The sequence below is a fragment of the Eumetopias jubatus genome, unplaced genomic scaffold (assembly GCF_037043125.1).
Source record: "Eumetopias jubatus isolate StellerSeaLion01/CBP00866 unplaced genomic scaffold, mEumJub1_p1.0 scaffold_4, whole genome shotgun sequence".
In the NCBI taxonomy this organism is placed as follows: Eukaryota; Metazoa; Chordata; class Mammalia; order Carnivora; family Otariidae; genus Eumetopias; species Eumetopias jubatus.
In genome coordinates, this window is record NW_028274810.1 from 74,286,839 (window position 1) to 74,314,545 (window position 27,707).

The following is a 27,707-nucleotide window of genomic DNA, read 5'->3' on the forward strand; positions in this document are numbered from 1 at the left end:
CCACTGAGCCTTGCCTCCAATGGCCTGTGTGGAGATGTGTAAGGTCACCAGAGTGCCAGTGGTGGAGCCATTCCCCTACACAAAAATTCATATTTTTCTGTTATTGCAGACTTCTTGTGAGCATCAGTTTGAATGGCTGCATAAATTTACAGTGAGTGTTCATATTTTAATTTTACAAAGCACTAAAAAAATGGCAGTTTACCACCCCTTGATAAAATCTTTAAGAGATGCAGCTGATCTTTTTTTATTTCTAGTTGTGCTACCTTCAGTGATAATTCTTATTTTCTAGGAGTTTATGGTGCTTTTTTTTTCTTTGCATAGCTCAAAGCCATGCTCTACTCTCTTTTTCTCAGAATCTTCTTTATCTGTTACCCTCATTTCTCATTTCCCCTTAGTTTCATTAAAAAAATTTTTTTTTCTCTAGAAATGAAGAATTAGGTGTATTGAGGCTCCTTGCTGCTTTGGGCAGCACCATGCAACCTCACAGTACTCAGAGTATTTGAGTTTAAATACTTAAAGATTAATTGAATAAATGAATAAGACGTGTTAGTAATATCATAGTAGAGTGGAGTTTGAGATGAAATTGCTTCAGGAGAAATCAAGATGAAGATTCTCCAGAAACTGGAAGGGTTCCATGCCTAGCCCTTCATTCATTTGTATGATCTTGGGAAGATTATTTAAATTCTTTGAACTCTTTCCCCTCTTCTGTGAAATGTGGAGATTGGATTAGATTTCTGTGGTTCTTCAAAATTCGAGTTAACAATTTTGTGGTCTTGTCCTTCATGTGTACCCAACTTAACAGAGGATGGGAAAGCCAAGGACAGGGACATTATTTCCTTTGGATTCTAGAAACTGTTCTAGTATTTTCAGTTATATATTTTATGTAACAGACCAATTCTGATATATAGAGCTACTAAATTAGTAGTATTTTCTTTTAATTTTAGGTGACAAACCATCCAGAACCAGTCTCTCAGTCATTAACTCCTCAACAGCAGCCACAGTACAACCTTCCAGAACGAGACAAACAACTCCTTTTCTCAGAATATAATTTTGAAGATCTCAGTGCCTCATTTCGGAGCCTTTATAAGTCAGTTTTTGAGCAGTCACTTAGTCAACAAGGTGAGTGTTTACTTGGGGTGGGCGGTTTTTGTTCATTGAAGTATAATTGACATGCATATCCTATTAATTTCAAGTGGAGTTTTTAAAATACCGTTTTATAAAGTAAATTTTTATTGAAAAATGTTCTTAAGAATTATTTTCACATAGCAGCTGTTGTATTTCTTGAATCGTTGAACAGTATCATTGTGGTCAGGATTGAATAGTCTTTGTGCCTTTACTACACCCCGTATATATTTACATCATAGCCCAAGAATGCAGATAAATTTCATCTTGCATACCTAATTCACTTACTAGTGGTGTCCTGGAGGCATATGTATTGAAGAATTCTGACACTGCATCTGTGCCATGTAGGAGAATTGCTGCCGTCGTTAGTGATGTCTAGCACGTGAAGTGTTGGGGTGGTAAATGTTGCACTACAGGCAGAGATGTGCCTTTCCTGTCTGTACTGACTGTTATTAGCAAAGAGATAGCTAGTGGAATATGGTAGCACCACATTTGCAATTTCATGTATGGCGCTTATAAGTGAACATACTGGTTAGTGGGAAGCTCTGGGTCACTGGTTTTTGTTTTTTTTTTTAAAGATTTGCTTTATTTATTTGACAGAGAAAGGGAACACAAGCAGGGGGAGTGGCAGAGGGAGAAGCAGGCTTCTCGAAGAGCAGGGAGTCCGATGTGGGGCTCGATTTCAGGACCCTGAGCCGAAGGCAGGCGCTTAACGACTGAGCCACCCAGGCGCCCCTGGGTCACTGTTTTATACAACATACTTAACAGATTTTAACACTAAAAGTGATTTTGGTTAAGATGCCCTGTTACATCTCAACCAAATGCTAGATTGTTGCTATTATGTGTTACTGTCCTTTAGCTGCTGGTTTTATTTTAGTCAGAGTCATGTGATAGGATTAAGATATTGCATTGTCCTTCCCCCATAAATACTAATCAGAAATTGTGGGGAACCTCTACTTTTACAGCACTTCCTAATTGCTTTGTTTGGCAGATTATTTCTACCCCAACTCAGAGAGTGTACCTGTTCACAGTAGTAAACAAAATAGACAAAAATCCCTGTGTTTATAGAACTTACATTTTAATATTTATCATTGTCAGATACTACAAAAGTTAATGTTATAAACCAGTGTTATATTTCGATGAATATCAGTAACTTGTACAGGAAGTTTTTTTCTGGTTAAAGTAAGATTCATGTATTTTTCTCATTTTATTTTGAATTTTCTATCTATGAAAGTACAAAAAGGACTAATACAAGACTTTGCTAAGGAGATCCAGATGTGATCAAAATTGAAAAATACTGGCTTTGAAATAGAAATGACAATTTCTGAAGCTCCTAATGATATTTCATCACACTAATTAAATATTTTATTTTATTTTTTTTAAGATTTTATTTATTTATTTGGCAGAGCGATAGAACAAGTAGGCAGAGAGGCAGGCAGAGGGAGATGGAGAAGCAGGCTCCCCGCCGAGCAGGGAGCCCGATGCGGGGCTCGATCCCAGGACCCTGGGATTATGACCTGAGCCGAAGGCAGCCGCTTACCTGACTGAGCCACCCAGGCGCCCTAATTAAATATTTTAAAGTATATTTATTTATTTGGGGGTGTTGGGCAGAGGGAGAGAGAGAATCCTAGCACACTCCCTGCCAAGCGCGGAGCCTGATGCAGGGCTCAGTCCCATGACCCCGAGATCATGACCTGAGCCAAAACCAAGAGTCAGATGTCCAACCAACTGATCCACCAAGGCACCCCTTAAATTTTATTTTAAAAACAGTTTGGGTTGGTGCCTGGGTGGCTCAGTCAGTTGAGTAGTCCAACTCTTGATTTCAGCTCAGGTCTTAATCTCAGGGTTGTGAGTTTGGGCCCTGTGTTGGGCTCCACGCTGGACATGGAGCCTACTTAAAAAAAAAACATTGGGATTGAAAGGTTGGTTTAGATCATATCTGGGTTCCCTTTTAAAATGCTAGGAGTTTATTGGAAATAGACAATGAAATAACTGCTTTTTCTCATCTTACTGTAAGAACCCTGTGGATTCCCTCCAAATGACAGTTTTCCAGGGCCAAGGCAAGAACTTTTATATTAACTCTTCTGCCTATAAAACTACCTTATTAGGTTCTAAGATTATCTTACAATGTACTCTAGTACAATTTTGTTATTAAAGGGCAGTGAGAATATTTTCATTTAAAAGGTTTGATTCTTTTATTAACTGATACTGTGCTGCAGGATTTTATTTTTCATTTAATAAAATTCGTTTTGTTTTGGTTCAGTAAAACATTGTATGTGCCATCCTTTGGGATATGAAAATAGCCTAGTTGTGTCGAACCAAATATCATAATAAGAGCTATTAAAATGAGCATCTACCTGCATGCAAACCAAGAGTACATTATTTTTAACATTAGGCACTTCTGGCCTAATCATAATTATCATTATAGCAGCTAACATTTACTGAGCTCATCCGCACCCTGCACTTGCACCATGGCATTTAATCCTCACAACAATTCTGTGAAGTAGATATATCCATACCCATCTATAATTGAGGTAATTGTGACTTGCAGAGATTAATAACTTCCCAAAGTTACCAGGTGTGCAGAAGGCAATACAGAGACTTTAATCCTTACTTTCTAGTGCTATAAATTATGCAGTCTTAACCCCTAAAGTGTATGTGTCTCAAGAATATTCCATAAACCAAATGAAAGAGCAGTGAAGATGGCTGTTTTGTTTTGCTTAGTCTTTTTAAAAAAACTTTATTTATTTGAGGAAGAGGGAGAGGGAGAGCACAGAGAGAGAAGCAAACTCTTGCTGAGCAGAGAGCCCAATGTGGGGCTTGATCCTAGGACCCTGAGATCATGTCCTGAGCCGAAGGCAGATGCTTAACCAACTGAACCACCCAGGTGTCCTGTGTTGCTTAGTCTTTTTTTTTTTTTTTTAAGATTTTATTTATTTATTTGAGAGAGAGAGAGAACGAGAGATAGAGAGCATGAGAGGCAAGAGGTTCAGAGGGAGAAGCAGACTCCCTGCTCAGCAGGGAGCCCGATGTGGGACTCGATCCCGGGACTCCAGGATCATGACCTGAGCCGAAGGCAGTCAATTAACCAACTGAGCCACCCAGGCACCCTGTGTTGCTTGGTCTTAAGAATTCTGGCCACCTTTGGCTTAAAAGTTTTTGGAGCCATCAAAGAAAGACTTCAGAAATAACTGGGCCTATTTCTCTCCTCCACCTCTGTCAAATCCTTGGTCTTCAGGCCTGTAGAGAATCATCCAGAATGTGACCCAACATGCACACACTTTTCCCCTAACATTTACTCAGTCTTTCAAGACTTCTTTTTCTTTTTCTTTTCTGAGAGGGAGAAGAGGGGAGAGGGACAGATGGAAAGGGAGAGAGAATCTTAAGCAGGCTTCATGCTTAGCACAGAGCCCGACGTCGGGCTCAATCTCACAACCCTGAGATCATGACTTGAGCCGAAATCAAGAGTCAGATGCTTAGGGCACCTGGGTGGCTCAGTTGGTTAAGCGACTGCCTTCAGCTCAGGTCATGATCCTGGAGTCCCAGGATTGAGTCCCACATCGGGCTCCCTGCTCGGCAGGGAGTCTGCTTCTCCCTCTGACACTCTTCCCTCTCGTGCTGTCTGTCTCTCATTCTCTCTCTCTCGAATAAATAAATAAAAATCTTTATAAAAAAATAAAGAGTCAGATGCTTAACTGATTGAGCCACTTAGGTACCCCAGGTACTGCCTTTTCAAGGACGGCTTTTCCAAATCTTCAGCTCCTTCCTAGCTGAATAAGCAAGAAGCAGTGTTCCTGAATGCCCTTGGTATACTTCTGCCTTTAGTACTTACATTATTGGACATAATCTCCTTAAGTGTCTGTCCCTTGTACTAGATCATGAGCTACTCGAGGCTAGAGGGTGGTGTTTCTTACTCTTCTTAGTGATCCCAGAGACTGGTGTATGGTGGATGTTCCATCAACACTTTTTCAACTGAGCCAGTGTTGCTTCCTGACAATGTATACCTCTGCTCTATTAATAATTTTGTAAATGTCTGCCATAAAATATAACTCAAATCTGACTCTGAATGCTCTTGCTTTCTCTGACTGTGTCTAGGTTTGATGACCATCCCTTCTGAATCTTCCCAGCAGTCCCACACCTCGTGTTCGTATCAGCACTCTCCTAGCAGCACAGTGAGCTCTCACCCACATAGCAACCAAAGCAGCCTGTCCAACAATCATGGCGGTGGCCTCAGCACCACGGGCAGTAATTCGGTTGCACAGGTCTCACTGCCCCACTCCCAGATGCACACACAGCCGTCTCCACATCCGTCCCATCGACCGCATGGTTTACCACAGCATCCGCAGCGTCCCCAGCACCCAGCGTCGCACCCGCAGCAACACAGCCAGCTCCAGCCCCCTCACCCCCAGCACCCCTCTCCACATCAACACATACAGCATCATCCGAACCATCAGCATCAGACGTTAACACATCAGGCACCCCCACCCCCACAACAGGTATCCTGTAATTCTGGTAAGTTTGTGTCTCCTGACTTGTGTTTGGCTGTGAATTAGGATCTGTCTTTGTTATTTGAGGCTTATGTATATTTACTACCGCAACCCTTCTCATCTGTCTCCTTTTGTGTTTCCTTGTTGTAATCCTATAGTTGTAACTCATTCAGTCCATACGTTGATCTGGAGACTTTTTTTTTTTTTTTAAGATTTTCTTAGCATAAGAGGGGGGAGGGTCAGGAGAAGCAGACTCCCCACTGAGCAGGGAGCCCGATGCGGGATTTGATACTGGGACTTCAGGATCATGACCTGAGCCAAAGGCAATCACTTAACCAACTAAGCCACCAAGGTGCCCTGGAGATTTTCTTGATTAAAATTTCTTGTGACAACATAGGCAAACTCAGCAGCTCTTAAAGGTTTTGGTGTTAACTCTCATTTTGTCCTTCTGGAAAACCAGTGTTTTTGTGAGCGTTTGAAAGAAGAATGGGATATACAATCTGTTTGCAGGGTATTATGATTCTATAGACAAAAGAGTATAGGTTATGTCAGAAAAACCTGTATTTGAATCCTCATTATGACTCGTATGACCTTGCATTACTTCTTTTAGTCTTATTATTTTCTCATCTATAAAAATGGAACTAAAATACCGTGGTATACAGTGTTGTTATGAGGATCACATTGAGAATGCAATAGGAAGTGCCTCGTCTGGTACCTTGCCTTATAAATATTCAGAAAATGTTCCCACTCTTCCTTTCTTTGCTTATTTCTGCCCAGGATCTCATTTTAGAAAGATAGATTGCAAAGGAAGAGAATATTCTTCATATCCTGGTTTTTAAAAAATCTGTTGCTTTTAAGTTAGGTCTTGATGGTTTCTGGTGAGATGCTTAACTGACATTGCTCACAGACCAGGCATCTGCACTGCAGAACTCCCAGGGGTGCCCCCAGCATAGACTACAAGGTGAATGGGGCCCTTTGGAGTTGAGCATATACAGATCCTTCCTTAGCTTACTTGGCTGTCCACTTACCAACCAAATCACTGATGAGATTTTTATCCTGGAGGGACAACTTCTAAATGCTCAATGGTGCTAGTTCTTACCAATTAAAATTGATCATTATTTCAGGCAATTAAACTACTCTCAGGGAAATGATCTTTAGATATTACATACCGTCTCTTATATTCTGACTTTAAAGCTTAATTTTTTTGAAACTTTCCTTTTTTACAAAGTGGAAAAATAATACAATATTTTGGGGAGAATTACATAAGGTACAAAAATGCATATCAGGGTACTTGAAATTTAGTAAGTTCTTTTCACAATTAATTTTGTTTTCCCAGTTAATAATTCTGAGTAGGTTCTAGAATAAAGTTGAAAATTGGGCATAGTTCTTGATAGAAAGTCTCTTAAAACATCTTGAAATTATTTTTAGGTCTAACCTAGAGAAAAAGGTGTAAGTATAGCCCCCCCTTTTTTTACTCTTAGTGTTAGTCACTATTGTCTATCTTAAAAAAAATTTTTTTTATTTAAGTATAGTTGATGCGTAATGTTACATTAGTTTCAGATGTACAACACAGTGATTCAGCAACTCTGTACTTTATGCTGTGTTCACAGGTGTAGCTACTATCACCATACAATGCTATTAAAATGCCACTGACTAAATTTCTTATGCTCTACCTTCTATACCAGTGACTTACTCATTCCATCGCTAGAAGCCTGTACCTCCCACTCCTCGTCACCCATTTTGCCCACCTCCTCCCCGCAACCCAACCCACTTGTTCTGTGTATTTAAAAATGGGACTGTTTCTTTTTTTGTTTTGTTTTCAGATTCCACATATAAGTGAGATCATAGGATATTTGGCTTTCTCTGTCTTATATCACTTACACTACTGCCTACCTTTTAATGTCAGTACACTCTTCAAAAAAGTTAAGCTTGTTCTTAATATGATTTTAAGGATTGACTAATGATTGTAGAAATTTGGTGTCAGTAGAAGTCTGATGCTCTGGTCATACCTTTCTATTAAGTCTAATGATTGCCAGGTGAAAACAGCTGAAAACGATCCATCATGTGCTCTTAGTGGCCTGTTGTTATACCAATGGTAGCTTACCAGAGAAGGAAAATAGCTTTTCACCTGGGGGAGTTAGGAATAATCATTGTGGCTGTGATAATCTCTTTGAGTTATAAATTTCTCATTTATAAGGTGAGACTAAGCAGGTTGTCTTTAATAGGGAAGGAATGGAAGAAACAGTTTTTTGAGTTCCCATTATGTGATAGGCAATTTAGATATATTATCTCCTATTACTCTCCCAAATCAACTATAAATTGCCCCATTTAATAGATAGGAAAAGTGTAACTCAAAGAAGTTAAGCAGTTTGCTCAAGATCAGAGCTAATAAGTGGTAGAATTGGAATTTATATCCTGGCCTGTCAGGACTTCAGAGCCCATAACACCAGTAATTCCAAAAGGACTAAAATAAGTAAACATTTACTGAGTGGGTCTTGCAGAGATTGCATTGTATTGCCCAGTCAACATTTATTATAGGTAATGGACTTGAAAGTTTCATAGACTTGAATGTGGCTCACTGGAGCATTACTTATTTTTCCCCAACAAATTTCTCCCTAAATTATGAGTTGCCCAGGGGCAGAGTCATGTTGTCTCTGGTTCATTGTTTATTTGAAAAAAATCCATAATTGGCAGATTTTTGTAAATCAAGTAACCAGTAGTTGATACAGAGTTATCTGTAATGTAGCAAAAAGTCCTTTTTATTAGTTCTTACCTTCATCCAGGGGTGATTCTGATAGAATAATTTGTGTAGCAGTCACTGAATGGAGGATTTTCTTCCTCTACTCAGCACTCTCTGAGTGCAGCTCAAGACCCGTGCCCCTGAGTGGTGACCACTTTGCTGATACACAGACTATGGAGTCTTAACCCTCCTGATGATACCACATCAGAGGATACTATTCCTGACTAGAAATGCCCTGGTTTGGATTCATCAGCATTTCTTAGAGATGTCTTAGCCCTTTCTTTTGCTACTTTGCCAGGAGGACTGTGCTAAGGCATTTCTCTCTTAAGGTTGCCTTGTAAGAAATTTGTCCTCTTGCTATACAATGTAATTTACCTCCTTAAGTCAGTGCTTTAAATTATACTGTGTGTTACTTCTAAATGTGAACCTGCCTCTGAATTATAAAGAACATATCTCTTAATGTCATAACAAGACAGGAAAATGAACTTCATATAGTGGGGAGGGAGGATGTATTGATTTGCCTGACTTGCCCTACCTGGTCATTCATTTGTACTATACAAATGTAAAAAGCGGTAATCAAGTTTGACATTATAAGGTGATAGGGCAGTTTGTAAGCTGTCAGATTGGAGCTTAGAAGCACCAGGTTCAAGGTTTAGATTCATCATAGTGACCTTGCTAAGTTATGCCACCTCTCTGGGTTCAGTATCTTTTTTATTTATAAAATGAAGAGAAATAGACCCCTTGCCTGTTTCACGGAGACGATTGCCCCAGCACATGATATGATGGGTGTGAATCCATTTGTAAAACTGGATGGGGATCTATCAATGTAGGAATAAGCCCAGCTCATTGTCTTCCCCCTACCATATACTTCAAACTTTCACTATCCAAGATTTATAGTATTGTCGATATTATTTCTATAGGTGTTTCAAATGATTGGTATGCAACACTTGATATGCTAAAAGAAAGTTGTCGAATTGCCAGCAGTGTTAATTGGTCAGATGTAGACCTTTCACAGTTCCAAGGTGAGTATGGATTCTTTCCGACCTACAACCAAAAATACATGATCCCTTTTTCTCTCATAGATAAAATTTTCTTTGTAGTAGAAATAAGTATCTCCTTTTATAGTGTTTCTTTTGTAATTAGTAGTACACTTAAAAACATTGCAAAATTCATGATTAAGTCTTTCAGTCAATTGATGGAGCAGAGGATCAGAGATAAGAGTTCGGAAAGAAGTTTGGCCACATTTAGAAGTAATTAGGCTTTGAATAATTTTTAAATACCATTCTTCATTGCATGGTAAATCACTACCAGTGGAAATTTTGAGGGCTGAAAAAAAAATTGTGTCTTACTTTTCCTTGCGTGTTGTAGAACAAACGATGCTAACTGTATTTCTAATGCTTTCCTCATAGGTTTGATGGAGAGTATGAGACAGGCAGATCTCAAGAACTGGTCTTTGGATCAGGTTCAATTTGCTGATCTCTGTTCTTCTCTTAATCAATTCTTTACACAAACTGGCCTTATCCACTCACAGAGTAATGTTCAGCAAAATGTCTGTCATGGTGCCATGCATCCAACAAAACCTTCCCAACACATTGGAACAGGTATGGGTTTAATTATCTTGATTTTCTCTTTCTCATTTGTGTAAAATTTAGTAAGTGAGGCAATTTGGTATGTTGTTAATGGTGACTAATCTGTTTACATCTTTTTATTTCTAAGAAATTAAGTAAAATGACATATATATAAGGTATATTTTAGAGAAATTGAGGTAAAGAGACTTTTTCTGTCATGATTTCTATGATTATTTTATTATGATTGACTTTCCTTTCTGATCTTTAACCTTTTAAGTTCTCAAACAAGAATTAAATGTTTTGAAGATACTTACATTTTTATAAGAACATAGTTGTGAAATTATATCAATTTAAATTTGTTTAGACTTCCAGTGAAAATCAACATGTCTTATTTTATATATCTTCTAAGAAGTTAAGATTAAAGTTCAAAGTTTACTTGAAGAGTACAGTAATGGTAAATAGTCTTGTCGGTGTTTTACTCTGGACTTGAAATTTGTGCTCTGTATTTTTCATCTCATTTTCTTCCTTTTCTCTTTACCCTTGTAGCCATCTCTTTTACTCTGATTGCAGTGCCTTTTCATTCTGTAGGTATTTAATATCCAAGTGCTTTCTTGCAAAACTTCTGGGGCGCCTGGGTGGCCCAGTCGTTAAGCATCTGCCTACGGCTCAGGTCATGATCCCAGGGTCCTGGGATCGAGTTCCACATCAGGCTCCCTGCTCAGCGGGGAGTCTGCTTCTCCCTCTCCCACTCCCTCCGCTTGTTTGTGTTCTCTCTCTCGCTGTCTCTCTCTCCGTCAAATAAATAAATAAAATCTTAAAAAAAAAATTTTCTTGCAAACTTTTATCTCCAAGTTGACTTCTTTTCTGTTCATTATTTTGGTTTTACATATGATGCATTTTTAAAAGTCTTTTCTTTTGTTTCCTGAGTGGCTTTCTTCAACCATTATCCTAGCTTATTTTACATATTTGGTCTTTCCACATTCTCAAGATCCCCAGTCAGACTGTATCTTTCTTTTTGAGAAAGCCTTTATTTCTGTGTCTTTTTTTTTTTTTTTTTAAGATCTATTTATTTATTTTATAGAGAGAGCGCCAGAGAGAGTGTGCAAGTCGGGGGGGGCAGGGGGGAGGAAGAATCTTAAGTAGATGCCCTGCTGAGTGTGGAGCCTGACTCAGGGCTCAATTCCACAACCCTGAGAACATGACCTAAGCCAAAATCAAGAGTTGGGCACTTAACCAACTGAGCCACCTCTGTGTCTTTTGATAGGAATCTCCCATCACCTTTGCCGCTTCCATTTGAATAGTTTACCTAACTTGAAACCCTCAGTGGCTGTTTGATTTTGGTGACTTACTCATTTCATAAATTATATCCATGCAAGAGCCTCATTCATTGCTTGGCATATTGGAAGTACTTTATTTTTTGATGACTCTTTAGCTCCTTTCTCCTTCTCCCTCTTTCTCCCTCCCTCCCTCCCCCCCAACTCCCTTTTTGGTATCTTTTGGATATATACCGTTTGAAAAAAAATTTTTTATTATAAAATGTAACATAGAATTCACCATCCCAGTCATTTATAAGTATCTAGTTCAGTGGTATTAAATATATTCATAATGTGCAACTGTCATCACCATCCATCTGCATAACTCTTTTCATCTTGTAAAGTGGATATTCTGTACTCATTAAACAATACCCCCCACACGCCGTTCTAACCCCTGTCCCCCTGACCCTCCGCCAAGCCCCCGGCAACCACCATCCTACTTTCTGTTTCTGATTTTTTACTACTTCTAAGTATCTCATGTAAGTGAAATCCTACAGTATTTGTCTTTTTGTGGCTGGCTTACTCCACTTAGCATGTCTTCATCCATGTTGTGTCATATGTTAGAATTTCCTTCCGTTCTATGGCTCTGTACTAGCCCATTGTATGTATATACATTTGCTTATCTACTCATCTGTTGAGGAACACTTGGGATGCTTTCATGTTTTAGCTACTGTGAATATCATGTTCACACCAATATTTTGTCAAGGCCCTGCTTTCAATTCTTTTGGGTATATACCCAGCAGTGGAATTGCTGGATCATATGGTAATTCTGTGTTTCATTTTTTGAGGAACCACCATACTGTTTTTTATGGTGGCTCTACCATTTTATATCCCCACTAATAGTGCATAAGGGTTCCAGTTCTTCTACATCCTTGCCAACATTTTTTTTTCTCTTTTCTTTTTAAAAAAAATAGTAGCTATTTTACTGGGAGTGAGGTGGTATTTCATTGTAGTTTTGATTTGCATTCTTTGATGATTAGTGATGTTGAATATCTTTTCATCTACTTATTGGCCATTTTTGTATCATCTTTGGAGAAATGTCTGTTCAGGTCCTTTGCCTGTTTTTTAATCTGGTTTATTATTGCTGAGTTTTAGGAGTTCTCTATTTTTTTGGATATTAACCCTTTATCAGATGCATGATTTGTGAATATTTTCTTTCATTCGTTTGTTTTTTATTCTGTTGATAGTGTCTTTTGATGCACAATTTTAAAATTTTTCAGGAAGCCCAACTCATCTATTTTTTCTTTTGTTTCCTGTGAGTTTGGTATCCTATCCAAGAAGTCATTGCCAGATCCAGTGTCATGAAGTTCCTGCTCTGTGTTTTCATCTAAGAATTTTATAGTTTAGGTCTCACATTTAAGTCTTTAACCCATTTTGAGTTACTTGTTGTATGTGGTGTTAGATATGGGTTTAGTTTCATGCTTTTGCATATGGATATCCAGTTTTCCCAGCACCATTTGCTAAAAATACTGTCCTTTACCCCATAGAATGGTCTTGACACCCTTGTCAAGAATCATTTGACCATATATGCAAGAGTTCATTCCTGGGTTCTCTGTTTGATTGCAGTGTATACTATTTGTTTTTATGCCATTACCACACTGTTTCAACTACTATATTTTTGTAGTAAGCTTTAAAATCAAGATGTGTGAGTCTCCCTGCTTTGTTGTTCTTGTTCAAGATAATTTTGGCTATTCAGGGTCTCTTGAGATTCCCTATACATTTTAGGATGGGATTTTCTGGTTTTGCAAAAAGAAAAAGAGAGACTGGAAGTTTTGATATGGATTACATTTAATCTGTAGATCACTTTGGAGAGTATTGACATCTCAACAATATTGTCTTCTAGTCATGAACATGAGATGTGTTTCCATTTTTTTATTTCGTCTTAAATTTCTTTGAGCAATGTTTTTGTAGTTTTAATTGTACGTCTTTCATCTCTGTAATTAATTCCTAAGTATTTTTTATTGCCATTGTAAATGGAATTGTTCCTGTAATTTCCTTTTCAGATTGTTCATTGTGTAAAAATGGAACTGATTTTTGCATGTTGATTTGTATCCTGCTACTTTGCTGAATTTACTTATTTTAACAGTTTGTTTATTTTTGGGGTGGAGTCTTTGGAGGTTTCTACATATAAGATCATATCTGTGAACAGAGATAAATATACTTATTCCTTTCTGATTTGGATGCCTTTTATTTCTTTTTCTTGCCTAATTGCTCTGGCTAGAACTTCCAGTATGTTGAATAAAAGTGGACATCCTTGCTTCGTACATGGACTTAGAAGAAAAGCTTTCAAGTTTTTCACCATTGAGCATGGATGTTTGCCGTGGGATAGTCATAGATGGCTTTTATTATGTTTAGGTAGTTTTCTTCTATTCATAATTTGTTGAATGTTTTTAATTATGAAAGGGTGTTGACATTTGTCAGTTACTTTTTCTGCATCAATTAAGATGAGCATGTAGGTTTTTTCCCTTTCATTCTGTTAATGCGGTGTATTACAGTGATCACTTTTCATATGTTGAACCATCTTTTTATATTCCAGGAATAAGTCTCACTTGATCATGGTGTTTAATCCTTTCGATTGAATTAATTTTGCTAGTGTTTTGTTTGGGATTTTTGGATCGGTGTTCATAAGGGATATTGGTCTGTAGTTTCCTTGTAGGTGTCATTGTCTTGCTTTGGTATCAGGCTGATTTTGGCCTCATAGGATGAGTTAGGAAGTGCTTTCTGTCTTTCAGTTTTTTGGAAAAGTTTGAGAAGGATTGGTGTTAGTTCTTTAAATATTTAGTAGAATTCACCAGTGAAAATATCAGGTCCTGGGCTTTTCTTTGTTGGGAGATTTTTGATTACTGATTCAATCTTACTAGTTTTAGGTGTTTTCAGATTATCTGTTTCTTTGTGATTTAGTCTTGCTGGCTTTTGTGTTTTAGGAATTTGTTCATTTCATCTAGGTTATCTAATATGTTGGTGTGCAGTTGCTCATAGTACTCATATTATCCTGTTTCCTCCCTTTTTTTGGGGGGGGAGTCCTGTTTTTTGTAGAATCAGTTGTAGCATCCCCACTTCCATTTCTGATTTTAGTTATTTCATTCATCTCAGCTCTGATCTTTATGATTTCCTTTTTTCTGCTAGCTTTGGATTTATTCTGTTCTTTCTGTAGGTCTTTAAGTTGTAAAGTTAGGTTGATTGAGATCTTTGTTTTTTAATGTGTTTATAGCTATAAATTTCCCCCTTGACACTACTTTTGCTGTTTTCCCTAAGTTTTCATAAGTTATGTTTTTATTACATTTATCTCTAAGCATTTTCTAATTTTCCTTGTGATTTTCTTCTTTGATCCGTTGTTTGTGTTTAATTTCCACAAATTTGAGAACTTTCCAATTTTACTTCTGTTACTGATTTCTGACGTCATCCTCTTGTGGTCAGAGAAGATACTTTGTGTTTGTGTATCTGTTGTTTAAAATCTATTGAGACTTAATTTGGAGCCTAACATATGGTCTATCCTGGGAAATGTCCTATGTGCACTTGAGAAGAATGTGTACGTTATTGTTGGGTAGAATGTTCTGTATTTGTCTGTTAGATCTAGTTGGTTTATTGTGTTAAATCCTCAGTCTCCTTACTTCTCTATGGTTGTTCTATCCATTATTGAGTGTGGGGTATTTACATCACCAACTATCATTGTAGAGTTGTTCATTTCTTCTTTCAATTCTATCAGTTTTTGTTTCATGTTTTGCTGCGGTCTGTAATTAGGTGCATAAGTGTTTATAATTGTTATATCTTTTTTCTGTATTGAACCTTTTTTTTTTTAAGATTTTATTTATTTATTTGAGAGAGAGAGAGAATGAGAGACAGCACGAGAGGGAAGAGGGTCAGAGGGAGAAGCAGACTCCCTGCTGAGCAGGGAGCCTGATGTGGGACTTGATCCCGGCACTCCAGGATCATGACCTGAGCTGAAGGCAGTCGCTTAACCAACTGAGCCACCCAGGCGCCCATGTATTGAACCTTTTATTGATATGTAATGTCCTTCTTTGTCTTTGTAACCTTTTTGATTTAAAGTCTATTTTGTCTGATACTAGTATAGCAGTCCCTACTCCCTTTTGGTTACTTTTTCCATCCCTTCACTTTTCATTCGATTTGTGTCTTTGGATCTAAAGTGAGGCTCTTATAGATATGTGTTGTTACTCAGTCTGCCAATCTCTCTTTTGATTGGAGAATTTAATCCATCTACATTTTTTAAAAAGATTTTATTTGGGAGCAAGAGAGAGAGAGAGCACGAGCTGGAGGGGGAGGGACAGAGGTAGAGGGAGAAGCAGGCTCCACGCTGAACAGGGAGCCTGACATGGGGCTCGATCCCAGGACCCTGAGATCATGACCTGAGCTGAAGGCAGATGCTTAACCAACTGAGCCACCCAGGCACCCATAATCCCTTTACATTTAAAGTAGTTACGGATAAGGAGTGATTTCTGTCATTTTGCTGTTTCTTTTCTATATGTCTTACAGTTGTTTTTTTTTTTATAGTTTTTGTCGCTTATTTTTTGCATTACTCTTATCTTTTGTGTTTCATTGACTTTTTGTAGTGAAATGTTTGAATTCCTTTTGTGTATATTGCATAGCTCTTTGTAGTTACCATGGGGATTGGGTTTACCATCCTAAAGTTATAACATTCTAATTTGAATTTATATAGTGTAACTCTTATAACATAAAGAAATTCAGCTCCTTTACAGCTTCATCTCTACTACTTTTGGTTGTTGATATCACAAAAATCATATCTTTATGCATAGTGTGCCCCAAAACGTATAAATAATTCCTTTAAATGCATTAGTCTCTTAAGTTATGTAAAAAAACAACACGTGGAGTTACAAATGAAAGTTGTAATAATACTAGCTTCTAGACTAATCACTTTTAGAAAATATATTAGTCTTTTCAAATTCCTTTAGCTTTTGTTTATCTGGAACCATCTTAATTTCTCCCTCGCTCTTGAAAAGAACAGTTTTGTTGGGTATAGCAGTTCTTGGTTGATACTTTTTCTTTTAGAACTTTGAATAGATTGGCCTACTGCCTTCTAACGCCTAAAGTTTCTCATGAGAAATCTGCTGATAATCTTATTGAGGCTCCCTTGTGTGTGACAAGTCACTTCTCTCTTGCTCTTTTCAAGATTGTCTCTTTATCTTTGGCTTTTGAAAATTTGATTATAATATGTCCCTTGATGTGGTTCTCTTGTGGGTCTCATCTTACTTAAGAGTTTGTTTAACTTTTTGGATGTTTTCCTTCTTCTTTCGTCAAATTTGGGAAGTTTTCAGCCATTATCTTTTCAAATATTCTTTCTGTCCCATTCCTCCTTCTTCTGGGACTCCCACAATGCATAGTTGGTTTGTTTGATAGTGTCCGCCAGGTCCCTTAGTCTCTGTTTAATTTTTTCAATTTTTTTTCTTTCTGTTACTTAGCCTTGATAATTTAATTGTCCTGTCTTCAAGTTCACTGATTCTTTCTCCTGCCTGCTCAAATTTTTCTTTGAATCCTGTAGTGAATTTTTCATTTCAATTATTGTAATTTTCAGTGCTAGAATTTCTTTATTTCTTTTTAGGTTTCCTATCTCTTTATTGATATTTCCAGTTTATTCACATATTGTAATTACAATTTTTTCCTCATCTTCCTTTAGTCTTTGAGCATCTTTAAGGCACTTGTTTTAAAGTCTTTGTAGTGGATCTGCCATCAGATCTTTTTCAAGGACAATTTTTGTTGATTTGTTTTTGCTTTGAATAGGGCATACTTTTCTGTTTATTTGTATGCTTTGTGATTTTTGTTGAAAACTAGACATTTGAATCTAATAGTGTGGTACCTATGGAAACCAGTTTCTGTCCCTTCCCCCCAGGGTTTGCTGTTTTTAATTATTTTGTCTCCTGTTTTTGTTTTCTTCGTGGCTGCAAGGTATCCTTGTGCTGAGTGAGGTTCACCGTAGGGTCTTCTCAGGTCTTCTCTGAATCTGTGCTTTTCTCTTGGCATAGGTAGTCACTTTCTAATTTTCCCAGTATATGGAGGGAATTCCTAGCTTTTTCAGTGTCCTAGCTTTTAATGTCTGCCTCCTGAAAGGGTAAAAAGAGAAAAATGAAAGAGCGGGGAAAGGAGGGTAGTAGCCCCCTTATAATCCCTGGAAATCAGTTTATTTGGAAGGGAGGTGCTTGCAGCATTGGTGGAAGGTTCAACAATGACTACCTTCCTTTATGTCTGCATCTCTGTGATCAGAGCACAGATCCGTGGTATTTGGAGAACAGAGGCCTTTTTGCCTACATTGGCTCCTGCAAGCTATGTAAGTTGTTCCAGGAACACATGCACAGCTGCCTGCCATGGGGGTAGGGATGAGGGATAGGTAACTGCTATTGCGCTAAGAGCTGGAATTGACCAAAAGTAACTGCGATTTATTATCTAAGCCTTCCTCTCTGAGTTGCAAACTGTCAGTAGACTTACAGAGTTCCAAAGTTCCAAAGACTCCAGTGTTTTCTGTTGTACCAGACGCTACCAGTGCATTTTTGTCTAGGTTGGGAGACAGATTCCTGGTGCTTCCTACTCCACCATCTTCTCAGAATCCTCCCTATATTCCGTTTTAAGTATCAAGGTCTGTATAACTTAGCATATATTTTCACTTATTTGCTTTCTTCCATTTCATCTTTTTATCTCTTGTACATGGACAGCTTATCTTCTTTGATCCTCTGATAGGTTTCAAACCCATAGTTTGTCCCCTTCAGGATACATCACTTTTACTTTTCCAACTGGCATTAAATCCTTGAGGCATACCATCCCTCTGTCCTTTGTTCCTTGGTTTTCCTTTCTTCTTTTCTTTCCCCGTTCAACCAAAATAAATTAAGAAGTTAGCTCTTCTTAGTGCTGCCATGTTCTCTGCTAAATCATCTCAAATCATTTCAGCCAGCCTTAAAATGTGAAGGGTCGGGGTGGGTACCTATGTTGCTTATAGATTATTGCCTGTGGCAAATCGGAAAGTTCTAGGAAGATAAGAAGGTGTGGCTCAGTCTTAAAGAGAGAACTGTTTCAAGGGCCATTGTACATGTTAGCTGGTAACTCCCCCTTTCTGGAATTTCAAAGCTTTTTGTGGTGAAACAAGACTTTCTTTGATTTTGTGGCCTAAATTTCTAAGTAATGTCCAAGTATACCTTCTGGTTTTGGAACTTGGCACTCATGGTCATGGAAGAAGCACTAACCGTCTGCTGGTGTCTCATGTGAAAGTGGCCAAGCACCTCTTTTGGATTCTTTCTAGACTGAGATCATGGATTATTTCTTAAAGCCCTTTGTTACTAGATCGCCGTGGTCATCTCTTCTTGACCTTTGACCTGGATTTCTTTGGATCTGGTGCTCTGTGATCCTTTTAAATTTTTCTGCCATCCTTCCTTTTTATTGCCAGCACCTTCCTTCTCTAGGGTCCCCACAACTCATTCTTGATTCTTAGTGCTCCTCCACTCACAGCCTATTAAAAAGGCAGAAGACCTATCATTTTTCGTGTTTATTCCTCTCCCAACTCCCCTTCCCCTTTCATCTTTTCCTTCTGAGTCAAAAGAACTTATGCCAGCCTTGGCCTGCCAAGCCATGTTGGCTTTTGTCAACACTTTCTCTGATCACTGGTGCTGCAGGTGTTCGTCACCTCATGCCCACTGATGTCTTCTCACAGAGTCTCAGGTTTTTTACATGCTCAGCCTGCTTCCTTCTGTTTTAAGTCTAAGCCTTTTTCTATCATTCTTTTATTCTCCTTCTCACATCCCTCTGTATCAGATCTATTCAGATATCCCACTTCTCGTCTCTCTATGCCCCAGCACATCTTTGCCACAAATTCAAAATGGAGTGTAAGAGGGGACTTCAGAGAGCTGTTAATTTTATCCTTTTATCTAACAGATAAGGAAACTGTGACCAGAGAGAGAAAGCAACTTGCCTAAAATTACAAGGTTCATTTGGGTATAGATCTTGACTCCCAGAATATAGTCTCTCCATATGCTTCAAACTTTAGCCACTTCTGTCTTCAAGATTCTCCTTTTGGTAAATACCTCTTTGGGCTCCTTAGAGGTGTTGTAATGTGTTAGCGTGGAAGAGGGGAGGAAGGGAAGGAGAAAAGGATATTATAGTACATGGTGTCTCTCCTTTCTAAATCGTTTTACCTGTGTTTACAGTTTGTCTTGTTCCAGTAGTGTTTAAGTCCTCTAGCTGTGCTGTTCTTAATGAGGGCTCGGCTTAAAGGTCATTAAATAGGAGTAGGTGTACATTCATTCAGCAAGTATTTACTTAAACTTTTTCTGTGCCTGACTATGCATTGGGCAGTAGGGATGGAGAAAGAAGTCCAGATAGCCCCTCCTCTCGAGGAGCAGCTCGTAGCCTGGTGTGATGAAGACTGTGCTTCTCTCATAGAGCAGCGGGAGTAAGAGAACAGGGCTTAACTCTTGGGAAGATAGAGAAACTTCCTTGAGGAAGACAGCTTGAAGCTGGACTTTGCAGGATAAATGGGATTTTTACAAGACACAGAAATCTGATCACTTCTGTGCTCAAAACCCTTCACTGGTGCCCAGTTTTCTCAGTAAAAACCAAAATCTTTGTGTGGCCTGTATAGCCTCACACAGTCTGGTCCCCCATTACTCTCTGACCTTATATCCTTTTCCCCTCTCCCCAGCCCCCTGCTCCCACACCAGTGGCCTCCTTGCTATTCTTTGAACATACCAGGCACACTCCACCTACCTCAGGGCCTTTTTTATACCTGTTCTTTCCTCTGTCTAGAGTGGTCTCCCAGATAGACACATGGCTCACTCATGTCCTTAATCTTGTTCACGTTTTTTTTCTCCAAAAGCACCTACTCAAGTGATGCCTTCCTTAACCATTCTATTTAAATAGCACTTACTGTTCAGCACTGTTTGTCCCTTCTCCCTGCTTTATTTTTTTCTGTAGCGTGCATAACATATTAAGTTACTTTGTTGGCTGCCCTCAGCCTGAGAATATGCTTCAAAAAGAGGGAGTTTGTTGGGGCACCTCACCTTTTTCTTTTTTGTTTACCCAGTGCCTAGAGCAAGGCCTGGAACATAAATAACTTCTTGAATGAATGAATGAATGGTCATTCAGTAAGAGTCCACTTCCAATAAATACATTGTGTGATTAGATTTTTAAATTTTCATAACTGTGTTCTAAATGTTGTAGGATCTCTGAAGTCCTTGAAAAGTACGTTGGAAGTTAATTTCTTGTTTAGAAAGTCCAGGTTGACTCTCATTATTTAGAAGAGAATGAGAACATGAGAAAAAAAGAGGAGTAATGAGAATTTCTATATGAAAATTAAAGTGTCAGGAATGTGACAGAATTTCAAAAAGTTAGGCTATTTGTTTAATGTGGGTGACTGTTTATTTCTGTGATCCTTGTTTATTCCCACAATTCTTCTCTAATTGTTACCTCATTCCCCCTTTAAGGTAAGAATTACTAAGCCAAAAAAAGAGAAACGAAAAAAAAAAAAACAATTTCCATAAAAATCAGTTGTCTTTTGACTGTGATTTGAGCTCTTACGGATGAGTAGAAAGAGAGCTAAGATTTTATAACACAGGCTGAGAAGTCACTGATGAACAAGTGAGCGTATTACTCATAGTGGCGTGGCCCCTTCAGCCTGCTGCAGTTTTTAAGAAGGTGTGCTGGCCACTCATGTGAAGGCTGATCAGCACTTCGGGGTGGGTTTTTTCCTCTAAGAATATACCAGAGCGTACAGCTTAGTATAATTCTTCTCTCTTTTCTTCCTAAATCTTCACTATGGCAAATTGGTCAAAGAGCTTAGTTAGGACTGTAAACTTCACTGTAAAAAGGCATGTCATCTTGGGAGGCAGTGGCTGGAAGTCAGAAGTGCCGGGTTCTGTTCCCTGTTTCTGTCTTATTTTCTCTCAGTCTTGTGTACTCATCTGCATGAGCAGAGGTAGGCTTGAATTAGGCTGTCTCAGAGGCTGTTTTAAGCGTGACAGTCTGACATTCCAGTGACAGGTAAAAACTTGTGAGTAGCCAAATAGAGTGTTCCTACTTTTGAGCATCTTTTAGTTGCCTCTGGGAAATGGTTGCTGTTTTCTAGTTTGATTACAGCATTGCTAGATGCAATTGTAATTTGTGTGACACAGTAGAATACCTAAGGGAGAAATAGCCTTTCCAGAATTCCAGATGTTTCATACAATGTGAGTCAGTGTTATGGTTCTTCTTCCCCAGGAGTAATTGTGGGTGGGCATGGGATGTTTGCTCCCTTCCCTTTCTACTTAGCGTTAGGATGCAGTGTAATTGACATTTTAGAGCTGTTATACTCAATGGCTCCTGTCGACGAAAATATATTAATTTAAGAACCTTCAGAAATGCCATTCAAATGAGATGTTTCCCATCTTCACACTTCTAAATAATACATTTTTCATCACCTTTTCTTGGTATAGCTCTTTTAAATTTGTGCAGATCTTTCCTTTTACTTTGTGCCTCCATTCATTTTGTTAATCAGCTAGGGCACACATGGATAAGTCTACTTTGAATGAGAAAATCAGGGAGAAAGGGACAGTGGTTAGTAGAAAGAGCCTTTGGTCTAGGAGAACTGGTTGCTAGTCAAACTAATGTGCCTTTGGGCATGTGAGCTTAGTCTTTGTGAGCCTCAGTTGCCTCATCCATAAAATGGGGATGGTCCCTGTCTTGCCCTCATTTTGGACTTAGTGGGAGGCTCAGATTATAAAACATATGAAAATGCTTTTGAACTGTTACGAGGTGTGTAACAGCAACAGTAACGACAACTTGATTGCAGACTTCCAGACAGAAAGAGGCAATGCCAGAATTAGCGTCAGTGTACTCCCACTCAGCCTGGCACCATCTTTGGTATTGGCATCTGAAAGGAGTAATTTTTCTTTCTCTTTTCTCGTCTTACCTGCTTAATTTAGTTTTAGGTAATAATTTTATTAAGGTTTTAATGCTTGACTTGTTTTATTTATTAAGTATGTTTTCCTTCATTCTGCTTTTCAATCTGGTTAGGAAATTTGTACATAGACTCCAGGCAAAATCTCCCTCCTTCAGTGATGCCGCCCCCTGGTTACCCTCATATCCCACAGGCACTCAGCACTCCAGGAACGACAATTGCAGGTAACTTGGGGTGTGTTGTATTGCAGTTCTTACTCAGAGTGTAATGTTAAAAAGCTTTAGCTGTCCCAGCATGAGCAAGGCTGTTCAGGAGGGAGTGAGTTCCCCTGGTAAGGGAGGATGGAATGACAGTCTGCACAGTTACTTGGCCTCAGTGCTGGGCAAAGAGATTCAAGTGTCACTTGTTGTTTGGACCGTATGACCTGAGTCTCTTTGATGCTGTGATTCTTATTGTTGTCTTGCCTCTCTAAAGAGGTCCAGGGGCATAGAGCTTGTTCTGGGGTCTTAGGTATCTTTGAAGCTTTTTGACTCTGACAGGACTTGAGCAGACTTCAAGAACCCGCTTTGATTACCTCCTGTATATTCTGCTCCATTCATTCTGCTGACGTCCCCCCAGCTCTAGTTTCTGAGGAAGTCTCTTACAGAGGAGGTAAGTTGCAGGAGTCACGAGTTCATAAACTGTCCCCCCTGGCTTCCTGAATGCAGGATAAGTTACATTTATCAGGGCAGCAAAGGCAGGCACATGGTTAGAGGTGGAAGATAGCTTAAGGATGATCTAGATGAGGAAGTGCCAGCTCAGGAGTGGAGATAACTTGCCCAGAGCCACCAGTTTTGCTAAGTGACCAAACCAAGACTCAAGTCTTGATATCTGGATTCAGAGTTCGTTGTTGTTCTCATGTACCATACTGCCCTCCACTTAGGCTGCTCGAGGAACAGAAAGGTCATGTGCAGATGTGAATTTAAAACCCCCAAAGAAGTGTGTGCCAGGTAGCAGTGAAGGAGGAGTCAGGGCCAAGTGACCTGTTTTTGGATGAATGGGGAGGAGGAAGTGTTATCTGTCCTCAGCACTCACCAGGAACTTGTAGGTGGCAAAATATGGTAGTTCAGACTCTGGAACCAGATTCCCAGGGTTTGCATTCTGGTGCTTTGCCACTTGATAGCTGCCTTAACTTCCTAGTCAACCTCCTTGTCTGTTAAAGGGAGCTCATAACACTGCCTAACTTCTAGGGTTGTTAAGAGAATTCAATGAGGATTAGATGTAAATCACTTAAATTAGTGCCTGGCGCATAGTAAGAAATTTATAAGTTAAAAAATAAACAGGCATTTCTGCTATACTGTGATACATTGAAAACTGTAGCATTTTATAAAATGGTGCATTAAAAATTACAGGCTTACTACCAGAAAAACGAGATTAGCCTCAGGCTGCTTGAAACTTTATAATCAGATCAAGCAAATCAAACAAAACTGCAATAATCCAGTAAAAATTCCACCACATTAAAAGGATATGTTTAATTCCTAATAAAAGAATGAATTTTGCAAATAAATAGAAATTGTTCCTTAAGAAAATAGTCTGGTTTGGAAGGGGGTTTGTCAGAGTTTTGGAGACAAGGGCAGAATGCACCAAAATTGGGGAGCACAAGCTGCACATGGCCACAGTAATCTAAGAAGGGGAGTGTGGAGCACCCTGTTCCCCACCCTGGTCTCCCATGGCCTCCCTGCACTCAGCTGTGTTGGTGTTCTGTGTGTTCACCCACTGTTGGCGTGGTGGCCCAAAAGTTAACTTGCTGGTGAGAATTCAGGATGACCCAGTGTGACTTCACTGGTGCACTGACATCATTCTCCCATTAGCATTCTCATGGGAGCCAGTTCATGTTACCGAAACATGTATTGATGCAGGACAGACCAAGAGAAAGGGTTGCATCAGCACTTGGGCACTCTAGCGTTCTTTTTATGCCCTCCTTGCTACCTCCTGGTATAATCAAAACAGGCATGGGTTTTGGAGTCAAGTGAACTGAGTTCAAATCTCTTCCCCCTACTAGCTGTATGACCTTGGGCAACTTGCTCCATTCTCTTAAATCCAAGCCTTGCTATCTATAAAATGAGGATCATAAGAGCCACCTCTGTGAAGGCATCTGAATGGATTAGGAAGATCACGTGCACCAAATGCCTGGCACAAAGGAAGTGCTCAGGAGGCGTTCATTTATTCCTTTCCTCTCTACCCAAGTCACTACTGACACTGCCTCCTTCCTTCCAGGCCATCACGGAGCCATGAACCAGCAGCACATGATGCCTTCCCCAGCCTTCCAGATGCGGCGCTCTCTGCCTCCAGATGACATCCAGGATGACTTTGATTGGGATTCAATTGTGTAGAGCTTGTTTCTGCAAGGCACCAGACTCCAGCGTCACCTTTCTGTGCAGTGAAGGGAAGGGTTGAAGAGAATCCAGTTGAGAAAACAAAGTTGCTAATCACTTTACCGATGTTGTCAAAATTTCTTTTGAAGACAATCAAAAAGATTTTAGCTGGATAACTTACTGCTTTTATCTGACCCAGACAAGTACTACATGTTTGTCTCCCTGCCAGCTGCCCTGTGTAGCTCCTAACTGTTGTGTGATTTGAACGGCTTTTGCATATTTGTGTCCGTTTGATGTTGACCACAAGTGCCAGACTGATTTTTCAGACAGAGCCTATTTTGCTGCAAGCAGTTTATAGATACATATGTGTAAATATATGTACAAAAATTACTGAAAGGCTTCAGTTTTTCTAATTGGATTATTACGTCTTGAAAAGAAAGTTACTGTGAGTTTTTATTCCTTGTTAGGCTATTTTCTGCAGGATGCTTTTAACTGATACAGGCAACTGAAAGGAAATAGATTTTTTTCAAAGCCCAATTCCCCTTATTTAATCTTTTTCAGAAACGTGGGTATTGAGTTCTACTCAGTAAGTCAAAGAACCCAGAGTTTGATACTCTCCAAACAATCCAGAGGGGCATGTTTTTCCTGAGCAGCATAAAGAACTGACCAAATTTGTTTTGATGGTTGGGGGATTACGGAGTTTATGTTGTACTTCGTCAATGTCTGTTTTCCGAAATCTGCATTATAACGGTTCTAAAATGTATTTGATCAGTTAGCAGCTGGGCATTGCTTGGCTCTTTAACAAAATCATTGCCTCCATATTCACTCATGTATTTATTATTTTCAAAAGTGTTATTTTAATATTTATTGCTGCCTTCTGTGAATGCTCAGCTCCTATTGGGTTCATTAAGGAGAAGTGTGGTGTCTGAAAGCACAGAATTGTTTTTCTTAAGAGTTTACAGACAAGACAATCAGAGAGATTGTGTCATTCTCTTTATCGTCGCTCCTTTTACCATGTGAGTATATTTCTCTATCTTAGCATTCCTGCTGATTGAGATGTATTAGCTAAGTAGGATTTTTCTGGAATTCGAATCAGAGTTCATTTGGGCAATAGAACAACAGGGCACTGTTTATAATGCAAGTTTCTTCACTTACTCTCTTTCCATTTAGGAAGCACTGAAAGGAGGATAGAGCCACACACAGATTTTATTTGCCTCAGTCTTCAGTGCAGTATCCTTAAGTGGTCTGCTCTTTCTGTTGTCCTGTGTGTCTGTGTATGCATGACATTGGGTTACTTTCTTTGAAACTTGGCGTGCCTCGTTGCGGTTTTTATTAGTTGTTTTTTTGTTTTGTTTCATATTGTATCATAGTTACTTTGCATGGATTGATTGTCTTAGTTTTATCATAAAAGTAACAGAAAGATTTTTTTTTTTAATGAATAGATTTTGAATTGGTTCTTTAGACCATAAAAAAGGCAGAATTTCTTTCAGTTATAATGGGGTAATGATATGTTCCATCAAATCAAGGAGTAATAACTGCTCACTGGTTGCTTTTTAGCATCTCTAGTCTCTATCTTTATGCTTTAAATCACTTTAATTAGCCTTAGTGATAATGTGGTTGAGTGTTCTCTACTTGAACTAAACAGACATCTTTGTTTCTGTATGTGTGTATGTGAGAGTGTTTGTCGACGTGTGTGCGTACTTGTTTTTTTTTAATGGAGTGTTGCCTTTAATGAATCACTGGGAAGCCAGCCATAGTAAAGGCTGGTGAGGTTGGGGAGAAAGGAAGGGCTTTATGTTCCTGTTGTCTGGACCCTGCTTGGCATGAAAAGGGAAGCTCAGTTCCAGCCCCTTGGATCAGTGAAGATCGGAGGATTCTGGCAAGGCGGCCAACAGGCCCCTCTTACACAGATCAGAGGGCAAGATGAGATAGCAGCCTGCAGAGCAAAAACTTGAAAAAATGGCGGGGAGGGGGTACTTTCAGTAGTCTGCTCAAGTCACTGTTTTCTAGATACCAAAATAGCTGTTTTGAAACTTTAAATTGCTTGGGTAGCAATGTGCACTTTAAACAATTTGGGTATTGGAATGCAGTCTTACCTTGAATGATTTGAGTAGAAACCACTGATGAAGATTTTTACAAATTTTGTGAAGCTAATTTCCCATTTGGCAATCATTTCCTGATTTGCAGTGATCAATATTTTTATGAGAATTTAAACTTAACAAATGGCCCTGGAGGCAGAGCCTCCACTCAGACCCATCGCACTCTTGTGATGCAGGTGGCCTGGGAGCCCAAGACAGGCCTTCTCAGTGGGCTTCAGCCAGCCAAAGCTACCTGGTGAGGTGCAGAGCATCCCCTCTAGTGGCTGTTTCAGTTGGTAGTTGTTAATGCAGAGCAAGTTCTGTTTTGGGCTTAAATTGAAGACTTTTGGGGAAAAGAATAAATGCATATAATCAAATGGGGTACTCTGTCCAGGAAAATAATCCGACTGGCATTTGTGGCAGTTTTTGAAATGTAAATGTATTCATGTGTGTTCTTGTAAATATATGTCTCTCAGATGTCCTTTGAAGTGGGAGGGAATCAATCAATCCGGGGATTATTTCAAATGGAATAGAGTATTTTGATATTGTTCATTCAGAGGGTGATGTGTACATATCTATATTGTATATATGTGATGAAAATGCATTGGCTTTTTGTGCAAACACAACCTGCTCTCTGTACTGCTGTTGGACAGTCAGTGTTTTAATGTTTCTACAGTTTTGCTATTGCACGATTTCATATTTTGCCTCTATGATGAACGGCACCCATTCTTTGTAACTGTTTAGTGCTGTAAAGAAATACCCCAAGTGTCATTAGGATTGTTGCTGCCAGAACTGATATGCATGAATGGCACTTAAAATAAATATATTATGTTAACTCTATTTATAACACCAGTTGGCCTGTGTCATTTGCTACAATTGAGGGAACAAGATTGGAGCCAGTCCTTGGAGAAACTTGGAGACAGTCCTTGTGGTCTTGGAGATTGTGTCCTATGTGTTGCTGCCTTTAGGGGTATCTCACTAGCTCTATAAACTTGGGGAACGTACTTAGTTTCTCTGAGCCTCATTTTCCTCATTTGCAGTGTCTTCAAAATGAGGATAATTACCTATCTCCTAGAGTTGTAGTGGGATTAAATTAATGCATTTAAACATTTAGAACAGTAAAAGCACTCAGCATATGCCAGGTGCTGTGCTAAGTA

At 39.0% G+C, this 27,707-nt stretch overlaps 1 protein-coding gene across 4 annotated transcripts in view; it reads left to right on the forward strand.

Annotated features, from left to right (window-relative positions):
* Positions 1-27,390, forward strand: part of FOXJ3 (forkhead box J3) — a 139,583-nt gene extending 112,193 nt beyond the window's left edge. For all 4 annotated transcript variants that reach the window (XM_028123293.2, XM_028123295.2, XM_028123296.2 and 1 more), the window contains 6 exons: positions 945-1,119; positions 5,218-5,634; positions 9,270-9,371; positions 9,759-9,950; positions 22,235-22,342; positions 24,375-27,390. In XM_028123293.2, coding sequence (XP_027979094.1) covers positions 945-1,119; positions 5,218-5,634; positions 9,270-9,371; positions 9,759-9,950; positions 22,235-22,342; positions 24,375-24,490 — 1,110 coding nt within the window. In that variant the 3' untranslated portion in view covers positions 24,491-27,390. The remainder of the gene's footprint in view (positions 1-944; positions 1,120-5,217; positions 5,635-9,269; positions 9,372-9,758; positions 9,951-22,234; positions 22,343-24,374) is intronic.
* The last annotated feature ends 317 nt before the right edge of the window (positions 27,391-27,707 follow it).